Genomic DNA, 18,304 nt, shown 5'->3' on the forward strand with positions numbered 1-18,304 from the left:
GTTTTTATCGCTCATGCCTTATAACAGTGCATGGATCCGTACTGTTTGGGTGGTAAAGTCCTGTAGTGGGAGGGCGTCTTAGCTGTTTCGCTGTGTCGTCTCCAGCTTGCCCAACAATACCTCCGAGTAGGACCTTAAAAATGAGTCAGATACTACTGAAACATGAGATTTACGTATTATAGGTGACTCGCTGTCAAACTGAACTTGAGATTTAAAATGGATTGAGCCCATTAAGGTTCAATCAATGGGAAGTGACTACGGCTGGGACCGCTTTTCGACCGTGCCAAGTTAACGTCCTCGAGAACTCAGCGAAATGCGATAAAGAGAAGATCCAGTCTTGTACACACACCTCAGGGTATTAAGAAAATTGACCGCTGGGAGCATAAGAGACGAATTTATTAGGGCAGCTTAAATCACTTAGACTATACTTCTTAGACTACTTATTTTTACGGCCTAAGACTTCGGGAGTTGAATGCTATCATGTATCGTCAACACCTTTGCGCTAGCTTCAGTGGGGTTGTGTAAATTGTAGCCAGAAGGCGCAGTAACATGTTCACAATAATTTATTCAGCTATAAATATGGCAATAATTCTCGAAAGTGGTACTGCTAAAAACAAACTGTTACCTCTTACAACTCTCTGTTTGAACATCGTGTCGAGAGTCCACCACAGGCACAATTGACCCTTGACACCAGTCTCACCTCAGACATTCTGCATCATCCTCAATACAGAGTCCTACCTATCGATGGCTTCTCGTCGACCCGTACACTTCAATCCCGAATCCAAGTCTTGGGTGTCTCCTCCCTCTGTATCTTCTTCAGAAGATATAGATCGGTTCCACCGAGGCCTTCCCAATTATGAGCCAACCCCCCTTGTGAAGCTTGAGGATCTTGCAAGGGAACTAGGAGTTGGCGCAGTCTATGTCAAAGATGAGACAAGTCGCTTCGGTCTTCCTGCGTTCAAGATCCTCGGTGCCTCTTGGGGTGCTTTCCGCTCGATCACGGAGAAGTTGGGATCGCCTCTCGACTCAGATATCGAGACTGTTAGACAAGCAGCCCAGTCACAACAGTTGATGTTGTACGCAGCGACCGAGGGAAACCATGGTCGCGCTGTGGCACGCATGGGCTCAATTCTCGGCATCACAACAGAGATCCATGTACCAGCTTCTATGCATCACTCTACTGTCAAACTGATTGAGTCCGAAGGTGCAATTGTTGTTGTATCTAAAGGTCGGTATGAGGATGCTATGATTGACGCCAAGGTTGCTTCCGAGAATGGACGAGGGATTATGGTTCAAGACACTGCTTTCGGTGACTACCAATCTGTTCCTCAGGTCAGTCACTCCCCAGCAACTAACAATACCGAACATTCAACGGTACTGGACATCTAACGGTACTGCAGTGGATTGTTGATGGATATGGGACCATGATGCGAGAGGTCGATAGCCAATTGGGTTCAACCAATGCTGACTTGGTTATCGCTCCCGTCGGTGTCGGCTCATTCGCGCAATCCGTTGTTTCCCACTTCAATAGAAAGGGTGCATCTACTTCAATTGTAACAGTCGAACCTGACACAGCTGCATGTCTATGGAAGAGTCTGAAAAGGGGTGAGCTGACCGAGATTCCAACGACCGGTACTATCATGGCTGGTCTCAATTGCGGCGCACCTTCAACTATCGCGTGGGAGCTCTTGAAACACGGTGTCGATGCAAGTTTGACCGTGTCTGACTATGAGGCGTACCAGTCCGTCCAGTATCTTCAATCGCAGGGTATTGATGCTGGGCCTTGCGGTGGTTCGACTTTGGCTGCGCTGAGGCGTTTGACGCCTACCGACAAGAGCAAGCTGGGATTGAATGAAAAATCAACGATTGTTCTGTTTTGCACGGAACGGAGCCGAGATTATGATATCCCCTACAGCGTCTCGAATGACGATCCTGTGGCGCTCACTCAGACTCTTGTTCAGATCAATTCAGCAAGTCCCGACTTGGGATCTACTCCTGGACCAGGCGAAACAGCTATTGCTCGATACATAGTGTCTTGGCTTGAGCATCGCGATATAGAGACTCACTGGATTGAGTATAGCAAAGGTCGTCCTTCTGTTGTTGGTGTCGCTCGCGGTTCGGGCAGCGGAAAGAGCCTTATGTTCAATGGGCACATAGATACGGTAACATTGATGGGCTATACTGACGATCCGCTCAGTGGAAATATTATCGATGGGCGCTTGTATGGTCGCGGTGCTGCTGACATGAAGTCCGGGGTTGCAGCGGCCATGATTGCCTTGGCTAATGCTAAGAAGCTCCGTTTGCGCGGCGACGTGATCCTCGCTGCTGTTGCTGACGAAGAGAGCTTGAGCAAGGGGACCGAAGACGTCCTCCGAGCTGGATGGAGAGCGGATGCTGCGATTGTATCGGAGCCGACGAATCTCGAGATTAACCACGCCCATAAGGGATACTGTCATGTCGAGATAAAGGTACACGGACTGGCGGCTCATGGTTCGCGAGCAGATCTGGGCATTGATGCCATTGTCAACGCGGGTCACTTTCTGGTCGAATTCGGGCAATACGCGAAGAAGCTGCAAGATGGTCCTGGTGATGGGACTCTTGGGACGGGTACTGCCCATGCATCGATCATCTCGGGAGGGGAAGAGGCGGCATCATATCCAGCGCAATGCACAATCATTGCCGAACGTCGCACCGTTACTGGAGAGAGTGACGACGTTGTTGAGCAAGAGTTCCATGACCTCATTGGGAAAGTCACCAAAGAGATCCCCAACTTCAAAGCAGAAGCGAAAATCGTCTTTAGTCGGCCTCCTCAGATGACACCAATCGACCATCCTTTTACTCAACTTGTCTCTGGCATTGTGGGTGAGGTGCTTGGAATAGAGGCCACTGTTGCTGGTGCTTTGTTCTGGACTGATTGCGCGCTTCTCTCCCAAGAAGGCATTGTCCCTCTTCTTTGGGGACCGCGAGGTGAAGGGCTGCACTCCAAGGAAGAATGGGTAGACGTCAGTTCGATCGAGCAAGTCACCGACGGGTTGTCGCGGATAGCAGAGGAATTCTGTAGATAATCGGAGTTTTTACCTACCTTCTAGCCGTTTTGGTAAGACTGTTTCCCAAGAATGAATGAGTTTAGGGTCTAGTCTCACGTTGCGTAACCTGGACCACTCGTTCGTCTCATAATTGAACTGCCAGTTTTTCCATGCTTTTGAGCTCGTGTCCGGAATTCGACTGCTTCAATATTGTGATAGTAGCAGAAAGCACATGTCGCACATGGCTGTTTTTGGAGGTTGCCGGTACTGACTACCCTGAGGACTGGCAACTGCATCAGGGCATCGACATGGATGCGGACGATCCTTCCACTGTTGAGGGGCATGTACTGCAGAGAGCTGAAATGCGAGGGCTCGTATCATGCTGACTGACTGAAACATTAGCTCAGCAAGAAGTAAGCAACGATGGAGATCCTGGCAGCTGACAATCCTAGAGTCCTTGGCCGTCCGAAAGGGTGACTCCCGTCAAAGGCAACGTCGTGATACAGTGCCAGATTAAAGGGTTTCATATGAGATCCGTCGTTGAGTAACGATGCAGAGGTCAAGAACTGACAGCCGAGTTGTTTGCTGGTGACATTTTCTTGGTGTGAGCATCCATGCGGGGGGGAGGTTTGCTTGTTTGATGTAACCAGACAAATGCGGACAGAGATTAGAAGGGTCCAAGGCTGGTTACACTAGAGACAAGCTCAAGACATAACATGCGAATAGCTTCACGGGACAAGAGATCAACGTAGCACCAACAGCCGTTATCACTCTCGGAACTAGTCAATTGGTGATAAATGGCCGGATTGCAGCCGCAGAGTGTTGCATCTTGAGGTGTCACGAAGGTCTTGTCGACGCTAAAGTTGGACTGATCTGATTGACTACTGCTTTATCGGAAGGTCGGTGCTGATGGGAGTCAAGATCGGCAGGTTCTGACCCAGGCGCACTGCAAAGGTGCCCTATCAGGCTAGAGATAGAGCTAAGCTTGGGCTGCCTAGGCTATCAGTGATCCTTGGCCCGCGATAAGCTAAGGCTAGACCCATCCCGATAATTAATGAGTGGACGAGGGAGGGGGATGGGGGATGGAAATGACGGGGGGAAGTAACGTCGCACTGATAGCGTTTATGTTACTTACTGTCTTGTCTTGTGTGTTGCTGTAGGTTGTTGCTGTGCTGTGCTGTGCTACATGCAGCCTGTGTGCTAGACTAGGCCCAGCGTCTCATCTCCCCTCCCGTCCTTACTCCTTCCCATCTATTTTGGGGAAGATTACTGGTCTCGTGCCCCCAAATTGATTAAATTAGAAGCTGTGCATTTATTTATTTATTTATTCACTCCCTTCTACTCGCCCCTTACCTTCTCCACCTCCGCCTTGTCAACGGCTTTAAAACAAAGTCAAACGCCCGCCCACGTTACCCCAACGTCCGCCTTCTTCAGTCAGTCATCAATCATTGGCTTCCATCGTCAAAGGCAAAGACAAAAACAATGTCTCAAGATCCAGCTACCGCGCCTGCAAAGGGCGGCATCTCGACTGATGCAGACTATCACGATGCTCAGACCGACGTCGACCTTCCACGCGGTTGGATGTACCGACGACTCCATCTCTTTGGCAAGACTCTTCCCTGGTATGCTTCGCCGCGTATCCAGCTTGGAATGGTCGCTTTCGTTTGTTTCATGTGTCCCGGCATGTTCAACGCTCTTGGTGGTCTCGGTGGAGGTGGCAAGACTGATCCCACTTTGGCTGACAACATGAACACCGCCCTCTACGGTACTTTCGCCGTCGTTGGTATCTTTGGTGGTACTTTTGTCAACAAGCTCGGTATCAAGGCCTGTCTGAGCTTCGGCGGTGTGGGTTACGGTTTGTACGCCATTAGTCTTCTTGTTTCTGTTCACAAGCACGTCCCTGGCTTCAATATCTTTGCCGGTGTCTGGCTTGGTCTATGTGCTGCTGTGCTTTGGACTGCGCAAGGTACCATCATGATCTCGTACCCCCACGAGAACCAGAAGGGAATGTACTTCGCTTGGTTCTGGGGTATCTTCAATATGGGTGCTGTTGTTGGCAGTTTGGTGGGTTATCTTATCCCCGTTCCCCCTCTACTCATACTGACTTGCTTTAGATTCCCCTCGGTGAAAACATCAACATCAAGGAAAACAAGACCGTCAGCGATGGAACGTACATTGGGTTTATTGTCCTCATGTTCTTTGGTGCTCTTCTCGCTCTTACCCTTTGCAATGCCGGCGATATCATCCGCAAGGACGGCTCCCGCGTCATTCTCATGAAGAACCCAACCTGGCAGAGTGAGCTTTGGGGTCTCTGGGAAACTCTTCGTTTCGAGCCTTTTGTTGTCCTTCTCTTCCCCATGTTCTTCTCCTCCAACTGGTTCTACGTCTACCAACAGAACTCTGTCAACGGCGCTTACTTCAACACCCGAACAAAGGCGCTCAATGGTTTGCTGTACTGGTTGGCTCAGATCATTGCTGCAGTCATCTGGGGTTATCTCCTTGATATCGAGAGAGTCAAGCGTACTACTCGTGCCAAGGCTGCGTGGGCTGCTCTATTTGTCTTGACCTTTGTTATTTGGGGTGGCGGATACGCTTTCGAGAAGACTTACACCCGCGAGACTGTCTCTCCAGATTCAGGTTTTGTCCCAGGCGACTGGACAGACTCTGGTTACGCTGGACCAATGTTCCTGTACATCTTTTACGGTTTCTACGATGCTGCTTGGCAAGCCACCATTTACTGGTACGTTCATCCCTTTACATCTCCAAGAGATTCTCAAACTAACAAAACAGGTTTATGGGAGCCCTGTCCAACTCTGGTCGACGATCTGCCAACTACGTCGGCTTCTACAAGGGTATCCAATCTGTTGGTGCCTGTGTCGTCAACCATCTTGACGCAAAGAAGATCTCGTACCGATCCGAGTTCATCAGCAACTGGGTTCTTCTTTCGGTCTCTCTTGTCATTGCTGCGCCAGTCATCCTCCTCAAGATCAAAGACCACGTGAGCACCGAGGAAGATCTTCAGGGCACTGACGAGACCATTGCCGATGTGTTGCCATCTGGCCACCCTGAGAAGAATCACGAGAGAACTAGCGTTGCTTAAGGGTTCAATCTGTCGTCTAGTGCATCAAGCGCGTTTGGGGAGATTGTCACATATATGTCGGAAGGATGTTGAGAGACTAGTAGTAACGAATTAATTGACGTACTTATCTTCATCAGCATACTTTTGACACTGTACCTATTGGCTTCCAATCGGAATATCAATCGACCGGCTCGTCCGGACTTGCGAAGTAATACATGTGTTGCAAATAATTGGGGCGGCGTAAGCAGCAACCTGGCTCAATATCACATTCCCCCTCCTTTCGTCAATCTCCAATCATACCCAAATATGTCGTCGAAGTCCATTTTCGTAAGTAAGAATCCTTCAGGTTGTTAGATAGGGTGGCTGCTGGGAGCATAAGAGACGAAAATAGTAGAACAGCTTATGACATTGAGACCTGGCTTCAGGCTGTTGATTTTTGTAGCCTGAAATTACCCGAGGCCGACTCCTCTGCTACCCACTATCCATTCACATTGCCATTGACAAGAAGCTAATTGAATTCAGACGGTTTTGGCCCTTGGGCTCTTTGCTTCCTTTATATTCGAAAGAATCAACCTGTTGAAGACGTTCTACATGAATGCACCCGCGCGGTTGACTAAGATCAATAACATTGGCGTTCATGAAGTCAAGTTTTCAGACCGTATCAGAAGCTGCGAGGATGTCTTACTCGTCGAAAAGTACCATCTTGCGATCCTTGCTTGCGACGGTGGCCGTGAACGGCACAATACAGTCATGGTGCGTAGATCCTATCACCATGGTGTCAGAAAGATCGGCGGCTAGAAGCATACCCAATAGACGAAATTATTAGGTCAGCTTATGCTACTTAGCGGCCTTCGGGTTGTTTGTTTTTGTATTCTAAAGCTTAGAGGCCAAACTTTCTGGTACCCATCATCCTGTTAGCTGTTACTAACTGTCAAAGGGTGTCTTTGCTGGTAATGTTACCGAAAATGCAAACCTTTGGGCATACGACTACGAGACAACAGGCGAAGAATCTCTCAAGCCAATTGCCCTTGCTGGGTTTCCAAATGGAAATGATTTCCATTCTCTAGGCCTAGCCTTTGACCAGCACACTTCGAATCTCTTCGTTACGAACCATGCCCAAGCAGGACCCCGGATCGAAATGTTCAATTTGGATATTGATTCCTTGACGGCTCGTTATATCCAGACGATAGAGCACCCCCTCCTTCACGGGCCCAACTCGATCGAAATCATCAATGACCATGAGTTCTACGTTAGTAACGACCATTATATAACCAAGCGGCAGTCGGTTCTGATTAGCAACCTCGAGACTTATCTTGGTACGCCTACTGGCACAGTTGTCCATGTTTCCCTCAAAGAATCAAAAGTCGAAGCCAAAGTCGTCGCCAGGGTTCCATTTGCAAATGGTATCGAGATACTCAACAGTTCTACCGTTGCAGTGGCGTCTTCCTCCCGAGCAGCCGTATATTTCTTTGACACGCCCGACCCCACGATGTTAAAGTACAATTCCAAAATCTTGTTACCTTTTCTCCCGGATAACCTCTCTGGGTATGGTGACAAGTTAATGATTGCGGGGCATGCGCATATGCCTTCTTTGGTAAAGTTTACACACTCGCGACGTATCTGCAACGATCCCATTGAGTACGAACGTGCGAGTACCAAGGCTAGGGAATATTGTGAGACGGTCGAGGCAACATCTTGGGCCGCTGAATGGAGTGACAGCGAGGGTCTGAAGAACCTCTATGTTGATACGGAATACCCGTCAAGCTCGACTGTTGTCAAGGGTAAAGGAGTTGGGATTATCACAGGTCTCTATGCGAAGGGTATAATGGTTTGGCTAGATTCTATTTCTTGATTCACCCAGTTCAGGTACTTGAAAGCACTCGAGAAACTTTGAATTGGTAAGCTCTTGGTTCTGAGTTGATAGTATCCATGGTGGCGATTGACAGAATATTGCCAGATGGGTGTTCGACCAGGAATAACTCGGAGATAGATGTTCTTTCCCAGTACTACTCGGAATGTCTATCATAGATTTATAGGTAGTTTTGTGAAGATCGGCACAAGCATCAAATAAATCTTAAATGTTTGTCTAGAAATGAGGTTATCAAGAACATGCGATAACGATTGTGTGAGTCGCTTATCGAGTGATCTAGACTCTTTTGCCGAGATGACTAATGCAGTTTTAATGGGCGCGGGTTCCCGCCAATCCACCCCACTGCGCCTGGAGATTTTTTCCCTTTTTTCTCTCTTTCACGATAACTTCCCCACCGCAGGACCCTGAATATTTATTCAAGCAAACTTCTCGACTTTTTCTACCGTCATTAAATCTCCTACCCTACGTCTTGATCACCACTTCAAACTTTCTCCCTCAACCCGACCCAAACTCTCAAAATGGTACGTTACAGACCGCTTCAAACTTTATCATCGTTGGCTGTCGTTACGTCTTACCAATGCATTTTTCGCACATGCTAATGACAAGTACAGCCTATCAGCAAGAAGGACAGAAGAAACAAGGAGCAGTAAGCCTAGAATCCCAGTCCTGGCTATCTTCGAGTATCGTGTTGACGTGAAATGCAGCAAGCGGGCTGATGCCGCTGGAACTCGTGCTCCCGTGAAGGCCAACGGCCTCCCTGTCAAGCCTCCTAAGCCCACCTCTATCGTATGTGATTTCTGTATGAGTGACGATCCTTGACTAACGCGCCCAGTGCCAAAACTGCCGCAAGGAGATCGTTAACACGAACAAGCTCCAGCTTGAGGTGCACGCTGAGACGCACGATGCGAAGCTTTGGCCTAAGGAGAAGTGCTGGCCCAACGATTTCCAGTAAATCAGGCATTTGCTGATGGCCAGGGCTGGCGGTGGTGTGACCACGGATTAGGATAGCACGCGTCGCAAGAAACGCATCTGCAGAAACGTGTATCAGGAGTTGGAGGGTAATGATATGATTCATGAATGTCTTTAGACTAACAGCAAACACAATAAATTCGGCGTTTCGTGTGTCAAAATCTGGCCTGTTTGGATTACGATGGCACGCGCGTTCGACGTGACCATCATTCATCCATCTCGCACCTATTCCGGGAGGTGGTGCCGAGAAAGGAACAAGAATATCTAAGACAATGCGAGGCTAGTCCTTTATCTCATCGGTAACGTTTCTGTAGTGAGGTCGACAGTGAAAACTCCCGGGGAGCCTTCGAGTTCTAGAGGTTCATTCAACCTCTTCATGGAGAAGATTTCACGCTTAATGTTTATGCCATCTTTCGTTGGCATATAGAAGGATATTTCTCTACCAATCAAGCCGTCGGGTCCAGACTTTACTGGGCCAACGACAAAATGTCGAACTCTAACATCGTCGGCAGGCAAGGAATTATACTGCGCTGAGTGTTCTCCAGCCGTGACACCATGCTCGAGATCAATAATCCGCTGTGCAACAACTTGCAACGTATGGCTATTCCAAAGACTCTCTTGGGCTGCGCAGAGCACGCTCATCAACCGAAGACCCGCCATTCTTGTTTCAAAATCTCGACATTTTATGGCCACAAAGAAAAGGAACGGCGCAAAGCCCATTTCGAAATGGAACTCGGACCTCATTGGTCGGGTTCTCAATCCCGCGATTTCGGCAGCACCTTTGACCATTCCTTTGAAATTAGGAATGAAGTCGTCGTAATCCGTTTCCTCCGTTGTAAAGATCACAGTCGACAGGACGGTGCAGACGTGGAACAGCTGGAATGGCCATATTCGCGAGATTTTAATCGCTGAACTGATGTCGACCGAAGTTTCAGATTCGAATCTTTCGAATGCCGACTTCCATTGGGCTAGATATTGATGAATCTTGTTTTGTTCGGCAAGTATTTCTGGTGGGCCTGGTTGATATCTCATCTTTCCCAATCGGAACTCCCCGGTTTGTCGAAATAACTGTATGGTCAGATTGTAAATGGCGTCGATTGAAACCTGCGCTTCGAAATGGGATGAAAAAGACGAAGTGATTGTCGGACTCGGCTGCGTCAAAGCAGGGCAATTGGCCAAAGGTTGCGAATCTCCAAAGTAAAAGGGCAAGAGACTGAGTCTTCGGAATACGGGCATAAGGAAGCGTGTGGCCCACTCCGGTGGATCTGAAGTGCCGAGTAGGTTGATTCCATGATAGCAATGTCGAATAGCGACATCGCTGTTGGAGTGCAGAACCTCGATGCAGACAAAGAGGAGGCATGTTAACAAGGTCAATATCAGATCCGGGCTCTTGGGGCTTTGGAGTTCGCGAATAGCTGCGTTGTAATGCTTCAGAGCAACAACGTTTCTCTGTATAGCGAGTGCCGAGGATTTATCGGGGTTTCGGCGATTCTCAAATAGAGAACTAATAGTCATGACAGAGTGCCTAACAGCAGGTTCGACCTCTGAGAACTGGAGGACAATATGAGTCCAAAAGTAGGGGTCGATAGGTCCAGACAGAGTCGGTGCGACAACTTTGCAGAAGAACTCTATGGTTCTCGACTCGCTTCTGGCTGTATCTCCGAGTACGTGATTTCGTGGCTGTACAAGTTGAAGTTGAGACGATCTTGTTTGATCGGAAAACCCAAGCCCCTGACATACCCGCCCGCCGATAACGCATCGCTGGCATGTAGGCTTTCCTTCATCACATTTCACTTTTCGAGCTTTACATGTCAAACAACCGGATCGCACCTTGCGGTTACCCTTGCGCGGCATAACTTATGATGACGATTCGTTGGCAATGATTTGTTGACGAAACAGATACAGGCTTGACGGAAACAGGGAATAGACGAAGTGGGGAGTAAAATGCTCAACGAGCCAATCAAACATCGTAAAGCTACCCTGACGGTGACGACCCTAGGTAGTGAGTAGCAGAAAAGTTGGCCTCTCGAATCTTAGGATATAAAAATAAGTAGTCTAAGAAGCCTAGTCTAATTAGTATAAGCTGGCCTAATAATTTTGTCTCTTTTGTTCCTAGCGGTCAATTTTTCTGATACCCTGAGGGACCCAAAGATCTTGGTCCAGTGGAGTGATAGTCTTTGCAGACCACCAACTAACTACATATACTTCATTTGGATGCACAAGCGATTGGAATTGAATCAATTTCGATATTCAGGTAACCTCCTCTCGTATTACTCCTCCAACTACACAAAGTTGACATGACCAAAGAACTTCGTAATGTGGAAGCTGGCTTTATCTGGTGAGCTCCAGCCACCAAGGTCTTGGTCAGGAAACATCTTGGGGCTCGTAACCGTGCGAAAGAAATTCATCCTCCACTTTGTACCCCATGCACATCCCGGATCGACGTTGAACAGACCCAGCGGGATCTGTGCCTTGCTCACCCACTTTTTCGCCCGCTTGTTTAGTTGTGTCTCTGCCGTGAATCCATCGCCTTCAGGGTCTGAGATGAAGAAATGGTCGAACGGAGCGCCCTCGGCTCGAACCTTGGAGGGATTGTAGACAAAGGCTTGGTAGGTTACGTTGTTGGGGTTGATTTCGTACTCGAGATAGGTCTGCGGATCGTCGGTTCCTTTGTAGATGAACGCCTCAACGACTTCGTAAGCCCAGATATCGTCGTTGGTTCCTTGGGATTCGTTAAAGTAGAAGTATTTCTCGTCAAAGGCCGTGAATTGTAGGGACAAAGCGGTGTCTGTGTAGCAGAGGTCGACTTCGGTACGCGGGAAAGGATCACCGTCGGGAACAGATTTGGAAAACTTGATGGTGCCGTATTTGGGACATGCGGGCACGCTGACTGAAGGAACGTGAGCCGCAGCGAGAGACGCAGCGGTCAGGAGAAGAAGGCAGTGCATTTTTGAAGCAGTGAGAAATTGATACGAGAAGATGGCGCGACGATAGGACGGGATAGGGCAGGAGACTTGGCTTGTTATGAATTTTTTGAATGATATTGATCTATGCAGCTTCTGGACCCCAAATGGATCCTGACGATCCTCATTCCTTTGGGATGCACCTCCTCGTATTTACTCGAATGATTGGGGAAAGTGATTGGTTGCATTGCAGTAGGAGGAAGGAACATTGGATGATCTGCAACGTAGCAATAGGAAATGTGTTTAACTTTGGGGTAACCAAAGAGCACTCGTGACCAAGCTGGATCGACTGCCTGCTGGAGTGGGGAATGACGGGGAGGACGGGACGTCAGTTCCTCCTTGTCCTCCGGATCGAGGAAAGCTACTAAGCAAGTGACGCGCTGACGGAGTAAGACTTTATGAATTGGTTATTCAAGATGCTCGGCTTACGTGATCTTTGACAGTTGTTTTGACAAGATGTCAACCGTGCCTTGTCTGTACAAGAGATATTATTTCCCATCGATGAAGGAATACATGAAATTGATCTTCTTTTGATTTTATCGTGTCCAGATGTCGTCCAAATCTTGCGTGGACAGAGCGGGATCAGTGTACATACCCACCCCAAGATAGCCCATCCCATGCATCGCGCCATGGATATGGGTGTTGATTGAATCTATCAAATTCTTTACTAACCATTCATAGAAGTTGGTCTGTCTTGAAGTTGTTCTGAACTTAATAGCAAATAGTGAGCGCGGGAAGTTCCTTGTCTTTTTAACTTAGATAATACCATGTGATAGGTAGAGTTGAAACCAACCATGGACGCCACCCACACAGAGCCTCATCAACCCCATTAGCTTCAGATAAGTTTTGGAATCTCCAAACTTAAATTAGACGTAACAAATCTTTGATATTGCAACTATCTTGAACAAGTTGTCACATACGACCACAGCTCGCAGAAAATACGGGATCCCGTCCGCTCTCCCACAGTCAAGCTGCGAAGCGCTGGATTAGTAGTTGGGTCGGTGACGACCAGCGAATCCCCGGTGTTGTATGTTTTTTGTCTCTATCTTCTTGTAAGGTTCATTCACTTCACATTTTGCTAGGTAGTTTCACGGATATTTTTTCCCGTAAACCTGCACAACAAAGATTCATAGAAAGCACGGCGAGAAGACGCAATTTTAGTAATGATAATATTAGCATGTGCTTTATTGGCCATCTACCCAACAAATGTGCCAGCGACCACTCCCACGCTAAGGTCTACTGGCCATTTCTTCCTTCTTTTCCTCAATTCTTTCTTTCTTTTTTTCTTTTGTTTTTTCTTTAAATATATATATATATATATATATATTATTCGTTGAATTCGTCAGAAAGCTCTTCGTCAATCACTTAGTGTGATGTCTCAGGTAGGTACTAGCAGTCCTGGTCTTCATTCAGAAGTAGCCAACTGTAAACTGTCGAGGCGGCGCTTCGAGTTATACCTTTCGATCAGGCCATTCAATGCATCCCTCTGGCGGATGCTGGCGGCCATTTCATCGCGACGTTGCGTGAGTGTCTCCACGTAGTCAAGATGCTCGCTCGGTGTGAGTTCGCTAAGAGGGCGGGGAGGTTCTAAGTGACTGGGTAACGCGGGGAAGATAGCCTGCGCTTCTGCCAGGGCCTTTGCCAACTTTTCGTGTTCGTGGTCGAGGTCGTGCTCTAAAATGTCGTGCTCTAAAAGGTCGGCCAGACACGTGGCTACCTTTTGTGTCGCCTTCACCTGCTTCTTGCTCAGTGTTTTGGGTGATTTGAGCTTGGTGACTCTGTTCTCCTGTTTGGTCTGCGACAAGGTGCGTAAACAGTCTGAGCTATCCTTGGGCGCTTTGGCCTTCAAACGGAGGGAGCTGCGGCAAGGCATGGTTGTGCTTAATGGTGCTTTGGAAAGTCAATAAAAAGAACTCGTGGTTGTTGACAGATGTGATTGGCTGGCTGTACTTACCGGTGCTTTGGACAGTATGGTAATGAACAAACTAGATAGTGATTGTTGACAGATGTGATTAGCTGGTTAATGTTTGTGTGAACGTAAAGGAGAGATTGGTGTGGCATGGGAGGTCGTCTTCCTTTTATACCTGAAAGAGTAACTCTATTCTGCCTGCTTAAAAACCTAGTTGAATAGTATTTGGTGGTGGGTTCAACTTTAAAGACAATAACGCCCTCAGTTGCCCTGCATAAAGAGTCATACTTTTGTTTTGGTGGTTGCTACGACTTTAAAGAAAATAATCCCCTCGGTTGCTCTGCATCAAGATTCATACAAAGCAGGGCATGAACGTAGTTGAAAAGTATATACCGATAGTTTCCCACAGACACAATGAGGTCGGGTTGTCATGGGAGAAAGCCCTGACCGATCAACATTCGAAGAATCTACAACTACTGAGGTACCTACCTAGATAGTACTTGCGTGCTTACCTCTTTCCACTAGGCTTTATAATGTAAATGTTGCTCTTTCGGATAAAAAGAAAGAAGGTCACTACTAATCTAGTAGGTACTTACTTACCTACCTAGTCGTATATACTGAATATTGTTGGGATTTAGACACGCTAGGCAGCTAAACTTTAACGATGAGCCTGATCAGACAGTGTTCAAGAATTATAGACGTAATATTTGACGATGGAGAGTCATGAGGAAGAACAGATGATAATGAAATCAGATGGGTTTCAACAAGTGGCGTGGATACTTACTTGGTGACTCATAGAAACCCATCGGGTGCCCAGCTTTGGAAGAAATCATTTTGTTGGGCAACCTTGGATCTATCTAATCTGGGCGGAAGCGTGCCTGTCAAGAAATTGAACCGCGACTGCTCAAGTCTCCATCTCTGTCCAAGATCAAGATCTCCTTTCAGTGTCGGGAAGGCACCAGGTGACTTGTGGAGAACGAACAGTCGGAAGATCTCGGTGGTCACAGACAGGATCATCAGTGGTGGTATTGAAGAATTAGGCCTCGTTGGGGACGATTGCCTTCCATTAGAGCGAAGATCGTGAGACAGCATCACTTCATCTCTCTTAGTGACCCACGTGCAGTGGCCATTGTTGTTTAGAATTAAAATCGACAGAGTTAACGTCAAGATTATTTGCCCACGAGATAACCTATATCATCCTGCCATCCTGGGTTTCTTAGTACGCCGGTGTGCGTATCATATTCTGACTAGCCCAAGGGCGACCTTGTTGTTGATGGATTCCTGACTTTTCCGTTGCCCTGCAACAAAGATTCATGGAAAGTAACTGGTAATGATGCTAAGCATGTGCTTTGTTGACCATCCATTTAACAAGTTTTACAAAGGGATGTTTGAAAGCACAGATATCTAGACTAGTAGATATTCAATCATATGTACCTGGCACGTCAATCGATCCGAGTAAGTTACCCCCTTCTAGTGCCGCTGGATATCGTTAGACAACTCGCTATGAAAAGAAAGCTCGGACAAACATACGGATTTATCTCGATGTCAGTGTTGGCTTTAAGTCGAACCAACCTAACAGGTAGGTAGTAGTCCTCAGGGTATCAGAAAAATTGACCGCTGGGAGCATAAGAGATAAAAATCATTAGGACATATTATGGCTCCTAGACTAAGCTTCTTAGACCACTTATTTTTATATCCTAAGACTTAGGAGGCCAACCTTTCTGCTACCCACTAGGTAGTCTATATAGTATCTATGCCCAGAAGATTAACCTTGATATCTAGTATCAGATGACGTGCCGACAAGAAGAACATACAATAACACCTCAAGTTGAGCACCATAGCCAAGCCAGCCAAGCAATACACAACTCAGTCCTCCCTTTCAGACCCTCGTCTCCCGATTCTCAAGCGGAAATACATCATAGCTATCGTGTCCCTCGCCATCTCTGTCCAGCTCATTCTGTTGGGAAACAAACGGAACACGCTTGGCAATTCGCTCCTTTACAAACTGACGCTTGGGATTATCAAACACCTTGTCCAGTTCTTCAAGAGTGAGTTGTTCAGTCTCTTCAACAAAGAGGAAGATGAGAACAAAGGCAACAATGTTGAGACCTGCAAAGAATCCCAGTGTGCCGACCATCTTGAAGTGTGCATTGATTCTGGGGAGGAGGATAGTTAAAAGGCCCGCGAAAAAGAGGTTGATAGAGATTGCGACCGACGCGCCCTAGCAAATGTCAGTGACTTGCCATTGTTATTAGGTAGGTGGCGGTATGGCATACGGCCTCTCGGTGCTTCAAGGGAAAGCTACAGCATATTAGTCGTTACGAAACAAGGGATCGAGTATGAATGGCATACCTCTCAGATGCCAGTGTAAACGGGATAGGTCCCAGACCCGGACTGTACGCAGCAGCGAACACTACATAAAGATGATACCGACGATTGCAGCCGGAGTATTTGCTACAGGCTTGGGCTGGTCTCCCGTGGAGTCCTGGGGTCCTACCGCATATGCGACCGTTGCTGCCATAAGAAAGAGACTCATGACAGGCAGCGTTGACAGTAGCCAGCGCCGTCGCCCGATAATGTCAATGGACCTGTTGTCAAGTTAGATCTGCGAGTGACTACATCAGTATGTGACAACGTACCTCATGACCAGCAATCCAAAGAGAAAGTTGACACAGCCTACCTCTGTAAGTCAATGCTAGTATCAAGTAGTAATAGTACACATACCAAAGCCAAAGCTGTAGCCCATGCTTGTTTTGACGCCCCAGTCGCTGAAGATTCCATCTGGCAGGTTGTCAGCAATGTCCAAGGAGACGATTATGTGCCCTACTTGAGTAGAATGTGAACACGTTGACTATGAATACATGTTAGCTACATTGGATAACGCCAAAATAACAACTTACTTCCACAGAGTTGTTGTGCAAGAGCGACAGTACAGCTACTCCACAGGGCATTCTTCAGCCGCCGTCTGGTGAACAAGGGCTTGAACTGATCTTCTGAGAGCTGCAGTACAACCAGAATGAGCGATGAATATGTCAAGCCAGATCTCTGAGTTCTTCTAATACCAGAACCATCATCATTTGCCTCGTTTGGATCGTTCGGGTGAACAGTGCCGTTGCCATGGCTAGTTTGTGGTTCGGCACGAATAGCTCGTCCCTCCTCGTTTTGAGTAGACCACCATATCAGAAACAGATCACGCGTAGCCTGGAGCTGTGAGGATGTTAGTACCGATATGGCAAAGGTCATACTGCTAGACTTGCTCTTGTCTTTCGGACTTGTAGTAGAATCTTGAAGGCGCGATCAAGGTCGTAATTAGGTGAATCAGGCCGCATGTAGAAACGAGGACTCTCGTAGCAATAGCAGACAGCAATGAAAAGCAAGAGAGACGGGATAGCGGGAACCGCAGCAATCCATTGGAGAGCGTGGTATCTCCCGCCGTGTGGATTAGGCTCTGCATAGGTTGTCCGTCTAGAGTGTTGGTAGCAGCGGCAATAATGAAGTTTGCAACAAAGCCTATCATAATGCCACAAGTGACCCTTCATTAAAGTGTCAGCCATCGGTAGAGAATGGAGCAAGGAAGGTTTACCAAAGCTGCCAGGCCAGTATCGTAGAGCCTCTCCAATATCCGACAGCTGTCTCAGAGGCGAGGATGGGGGCACTGACTGCCTTAATACCCATAGCTTCATAATGTCAGTGGCTGACTGGTGGGTATCGGTTGTTTACTTACCTATTCCTCCAACAACTCTGGCACCAAGAATCTGCTGCCATGTATGCGCAAAACCAGATCCAATTGAGCTTGCAATAATGAGAAGCGCCGAAAGGCCAAGCGCTCCTCGTCGCCCGAGGCAGTAATTGACAGGTAGTGATAGGACAGTGCCAGGGAATGCAGCCGTGAGGAAGGGAATCGCATTCATGGCTCCAAGTTTCTATTGAGAAATTTTGTCGGCGCCGTTTCCTTGCGTCTCGTCTTGGCTTTCGATGTTAATACCAACGGTCTCGACAAAGAGGCTCATGGCATCGATGGACGATTGGACATGACCCTAGAGTAAGGCAGCGAGTGATACGGTGCAGATGATGCTAAGCATCCCCCTTTGACTAAAGAGTCGCTCTCTTTCTGATATGAGATTGCTTTTCTCATCTGGTGTAAGATCGACAACAAAAGAATTGCTGTTGATCGTTCCTTTAGACAGGCGATAGTAGTAGTTTCCATGCTTTGCGACTTCGGCGGCTCGCTCGACTTGAGAACGGCCTAGTGAAGGGAGTTCGATACAAAGAGCATCAGTCCCCTTTCGTAGATCTATGTCTGATACGCCAGCTACAATGTGTTAGTACAGAAGGTGACATTTTGGCAAGATCCTAGGTACTAGCCACCCACCTAAAGCGTTGCAGAACTCGTCACGCTCATGGATCTGTTTCTCGAGAAACGCATCCAATTTCTGTCTGAGGCTGGATGGTCTTCCTTCATCGCTCGCTGACATCGTTCTCGATAAA

At 47.6% G+C, this 18,304-nt stretch overlaps 8 protein-coding genes and 1 non-coding gene across 9 annotated transcripts; 5 read left to right on the forward strand and 4 right to left on the reverse strand.

Annotated features, from left to right (window-relative positions):
* Positions 1 to 744: 744 nt before the first annotated feature.
* FGSG_07916 (uncharacterized protein) lies at positions 745 to 3,903 on the forward strand (the record flags this gene model as incomplete). Its single annotated transcript, XM_011329451.1, has 6 exons — positions 745 to 1,332; positions 1,401 to 3,002; positions 3,090 to 3,097; positions 3,190 to 3,370; positions 3,429 to 3,439; positions 3,753 to 3,903. The coding sequence occupies 6 exons, from the start codon at positions 745 to 747 to the stop codon at positions 3,901 to 3,903; spliced, it is 2,541 nt and encodes an 846-aa protein (XP_011327753.1).
* Positions 3,904 to 4,454: 551 nt separating this feature from the next.
* FGSG_07917 (uncharacterized protein) lies at positions 4,455 to 6,238 on the forward strand. The gene is made up of 3 exons (XM_011329452.1): positions 4,455 to 5,090; positions 5,141 to 5,766; positions 5,817 to 6,238. Exons 1-3 carry the CDS (start codon positions 4,509 to 4,511, stop codon positions 6,124 to 6,126), a joined length of 1,518 nt encoding a protein of 505 aa, XP_011327754.1. The 5' UTR covers positions 4,455 to 4,508; the 3' UTR covers positions 6,127 to 6,238.
* Positions 6,239 to 6,411: 173 nt separating this feature from the next.
* FGSG_07918 (uncharacterized protein) lies at positions 6,412 to 7,957 on the forward strand (the record flags this gene model as incomplete). The annotated part of the gene is made up of 3 exons (XM_011329453.1): positions 6,412 to 6,432; positions 6,628 to 6,858; positions 7,043 to 7,957. 3 exons carry the CDS (start codon positions 6,412 to 6,414, stop codon positions 7,955 to 7,957), a joined length of 1,167 nt encoding a protein of 388 aa, XP_011327755.1.
* Positions 7,958 to 8,371: 414 nt separating this feature from the next.
* Positions 8,372 to 9,105, forward strand: FGSG_07919 (uncharacterized protein). The gene is made up of 4 exons (XM_011329454.1): positions 8,372 to 8,496; positions 8,587 to 8,621; positions 8,680 to 8,761; positions 8,808 to 9,105. The coding sequence occupies exons 1-4, from the start codon at positions 8,494 to 8,496 to the stop codon at positions 8,925 to 8,927; spliced, it is 240 nt and encodes a 79-aa protein (XP_011327756.1). The 5' UTR covers positions 8,372 to 8,493; the 3' UTR covers positions 8,928 to 9,105.
* A 127-nt stretch (positions 9,106 to 9,232) lies between these two features.
* FGSG_07920 (uncharacterized protein) lies at positions 9,233 to 10,624 on the reverse strand (the record flags this gene model as incomplete). Its single annotated transcript, XM_011329455.1, has 1 exon — positions 9,233 to 10,624. Exon 1 carries the CDS (start codon positions 10,457 to 10,459, stop codon positions 9,233 to 9,235), a length of 1,227 nt encoding a protein of 408 aa, XP_011327757.1. The 5' UTR covers positions 10,460 to 10,624.
* A 571-nt stretch (positions 10,625 to 11,195) lies between these two features.
* On the reverse strand, positions 11,196 to 11,892 carry FGSG_07921 (uncharacterized protein; the record flags this gene model as incomplete). The annotated part of the gene is made up of 1 exon (XM_011329456.1): positions 11,196 to 11,892. One exon carries the CDS (start codon positions 11,890 to 11,892, stop codon positions 11,227 to 11,229), a length of 666 nt encoding a protein of 221 aa, XP_011327758.1. The 3' UTR covers positions 11,196 to 11,226.
* Positions 11,893 to 12,825: 933 nt separating this feature from the next.
* FGSG_20043 lies at positions 12,826 to 12,941 on the forward strand. Its single transcript, XR_893044.1, has one exon. It is a non-coding gene; the product is annotated as a 5S ribosomal RNA (ribosomal RNA).
* A 161-nt stretch (positions 12,942 to 13,102) lies between these two features.
* Positions 13,103 to 13,780, reverse strand: FGSG_07922 (uncharacterized protein; the record flags this gene model as incomplete). The annotated part of the gene is made up of 2 exons (XM_011329457.1): positions 13,103 to 13,184; positions 13,365 to 13,780. The coding sequence occupies 2 exons, from the start codon at positions 13,778 to 13,780 to the stop codon at positions 13,103 to 13,105; spliced, it is 498 nt and encodes a 165-aa protein (XP_011327759.1).
* A 1,915-nt stretch (positions 13,781 to 15,695) lies between these two features.
* Positions 15,696 to 18,291, reverse strand: FGSG_07923 (uncharacterized protein; the record flags this gene model as incomplete). The annotated part of the gene is made up of 10 exons (XM_011329458.1): positions 15,696 to 16,037; positions 16,093 to 16,117; positions 16,169 to 16,229; positions 16,497 to 16,511; positions 16,541 to 16,642; positions 16,717 to 17,023; positions 17,070 to 17,326; positions 17,541 to 17,739; positions 17,878 to 18,128; positions 18,189 to 18,291. The coding sequence occupies 10 exons, from the start codon at positions 18,289 to 18,291 to the stop codon at positions 15,696 to 15,698; spliced, it is 1,662 nt and encodes a 553-aa protein (XP_011327760.1).
* Between the last annotated feature and the right edge of the window lie 13 nt (positions 18,292 to 18,304).

Source organism: Fusarium graminearum, chromosome 4 (assembly GCF_000240135.3).
Source record: "Fusarium graminearum PH-1 chromosome 4, whole genome shotgun sequence".
NCBI lineage: Eukaryota > Fungi > Ascomycota > Sordariomycetes > Hypocreales > Nectriaceae > Fusarium > Fusarium graminearum.

What these genes read in the sequence shown, in the direction of transcription:
- FGSG_07917 (XM_011329452.1), top strand. Translation starts at nt 4,509, where the DNA reads ATGTCTCAAGATCCAGCTACCGCGCCTGCAAAGGGCGGCATCTCGACT. An exon ending in GTGCTGTTGTTGGCAGTTTG is followed by an intron (nt 5,091 to 5,140) that starts GTGGGTTATCTT and finishes GACTTGCTTTAG; the next exon opens with ATTCCCCTCGGTGAAAACAT. An exon ending in TGGCAAGCCACCATTTACTG is followed by an intron (nt 5,767 to 5,816) that starts GTACGTTCATCC and finishes CTAACAAAACAG; the next exon opens with GTTTATGGGAGCCCTGTCCA.
- FGSG_07919 (XM_011329454.1), top strand. An exon ending in GACAGAAGAAACAAGGAGCA is followed by an intron (nt 8,622 to 8,679) that starts GTAAGCCTAGAA and finishes CGTGAAATGCAG; the next exon opens with CAAGCGGGCTGATGCCGCTG. An exon ending in CTCCTAAGCCCACCTCTATC is followed by an intron (nt 8,762 to 8,807) that starts GTATGTGATTTC and finishes TAACGCGCCCAG; the next exon opens with TGCCAAAACTGCCGCAAGGA.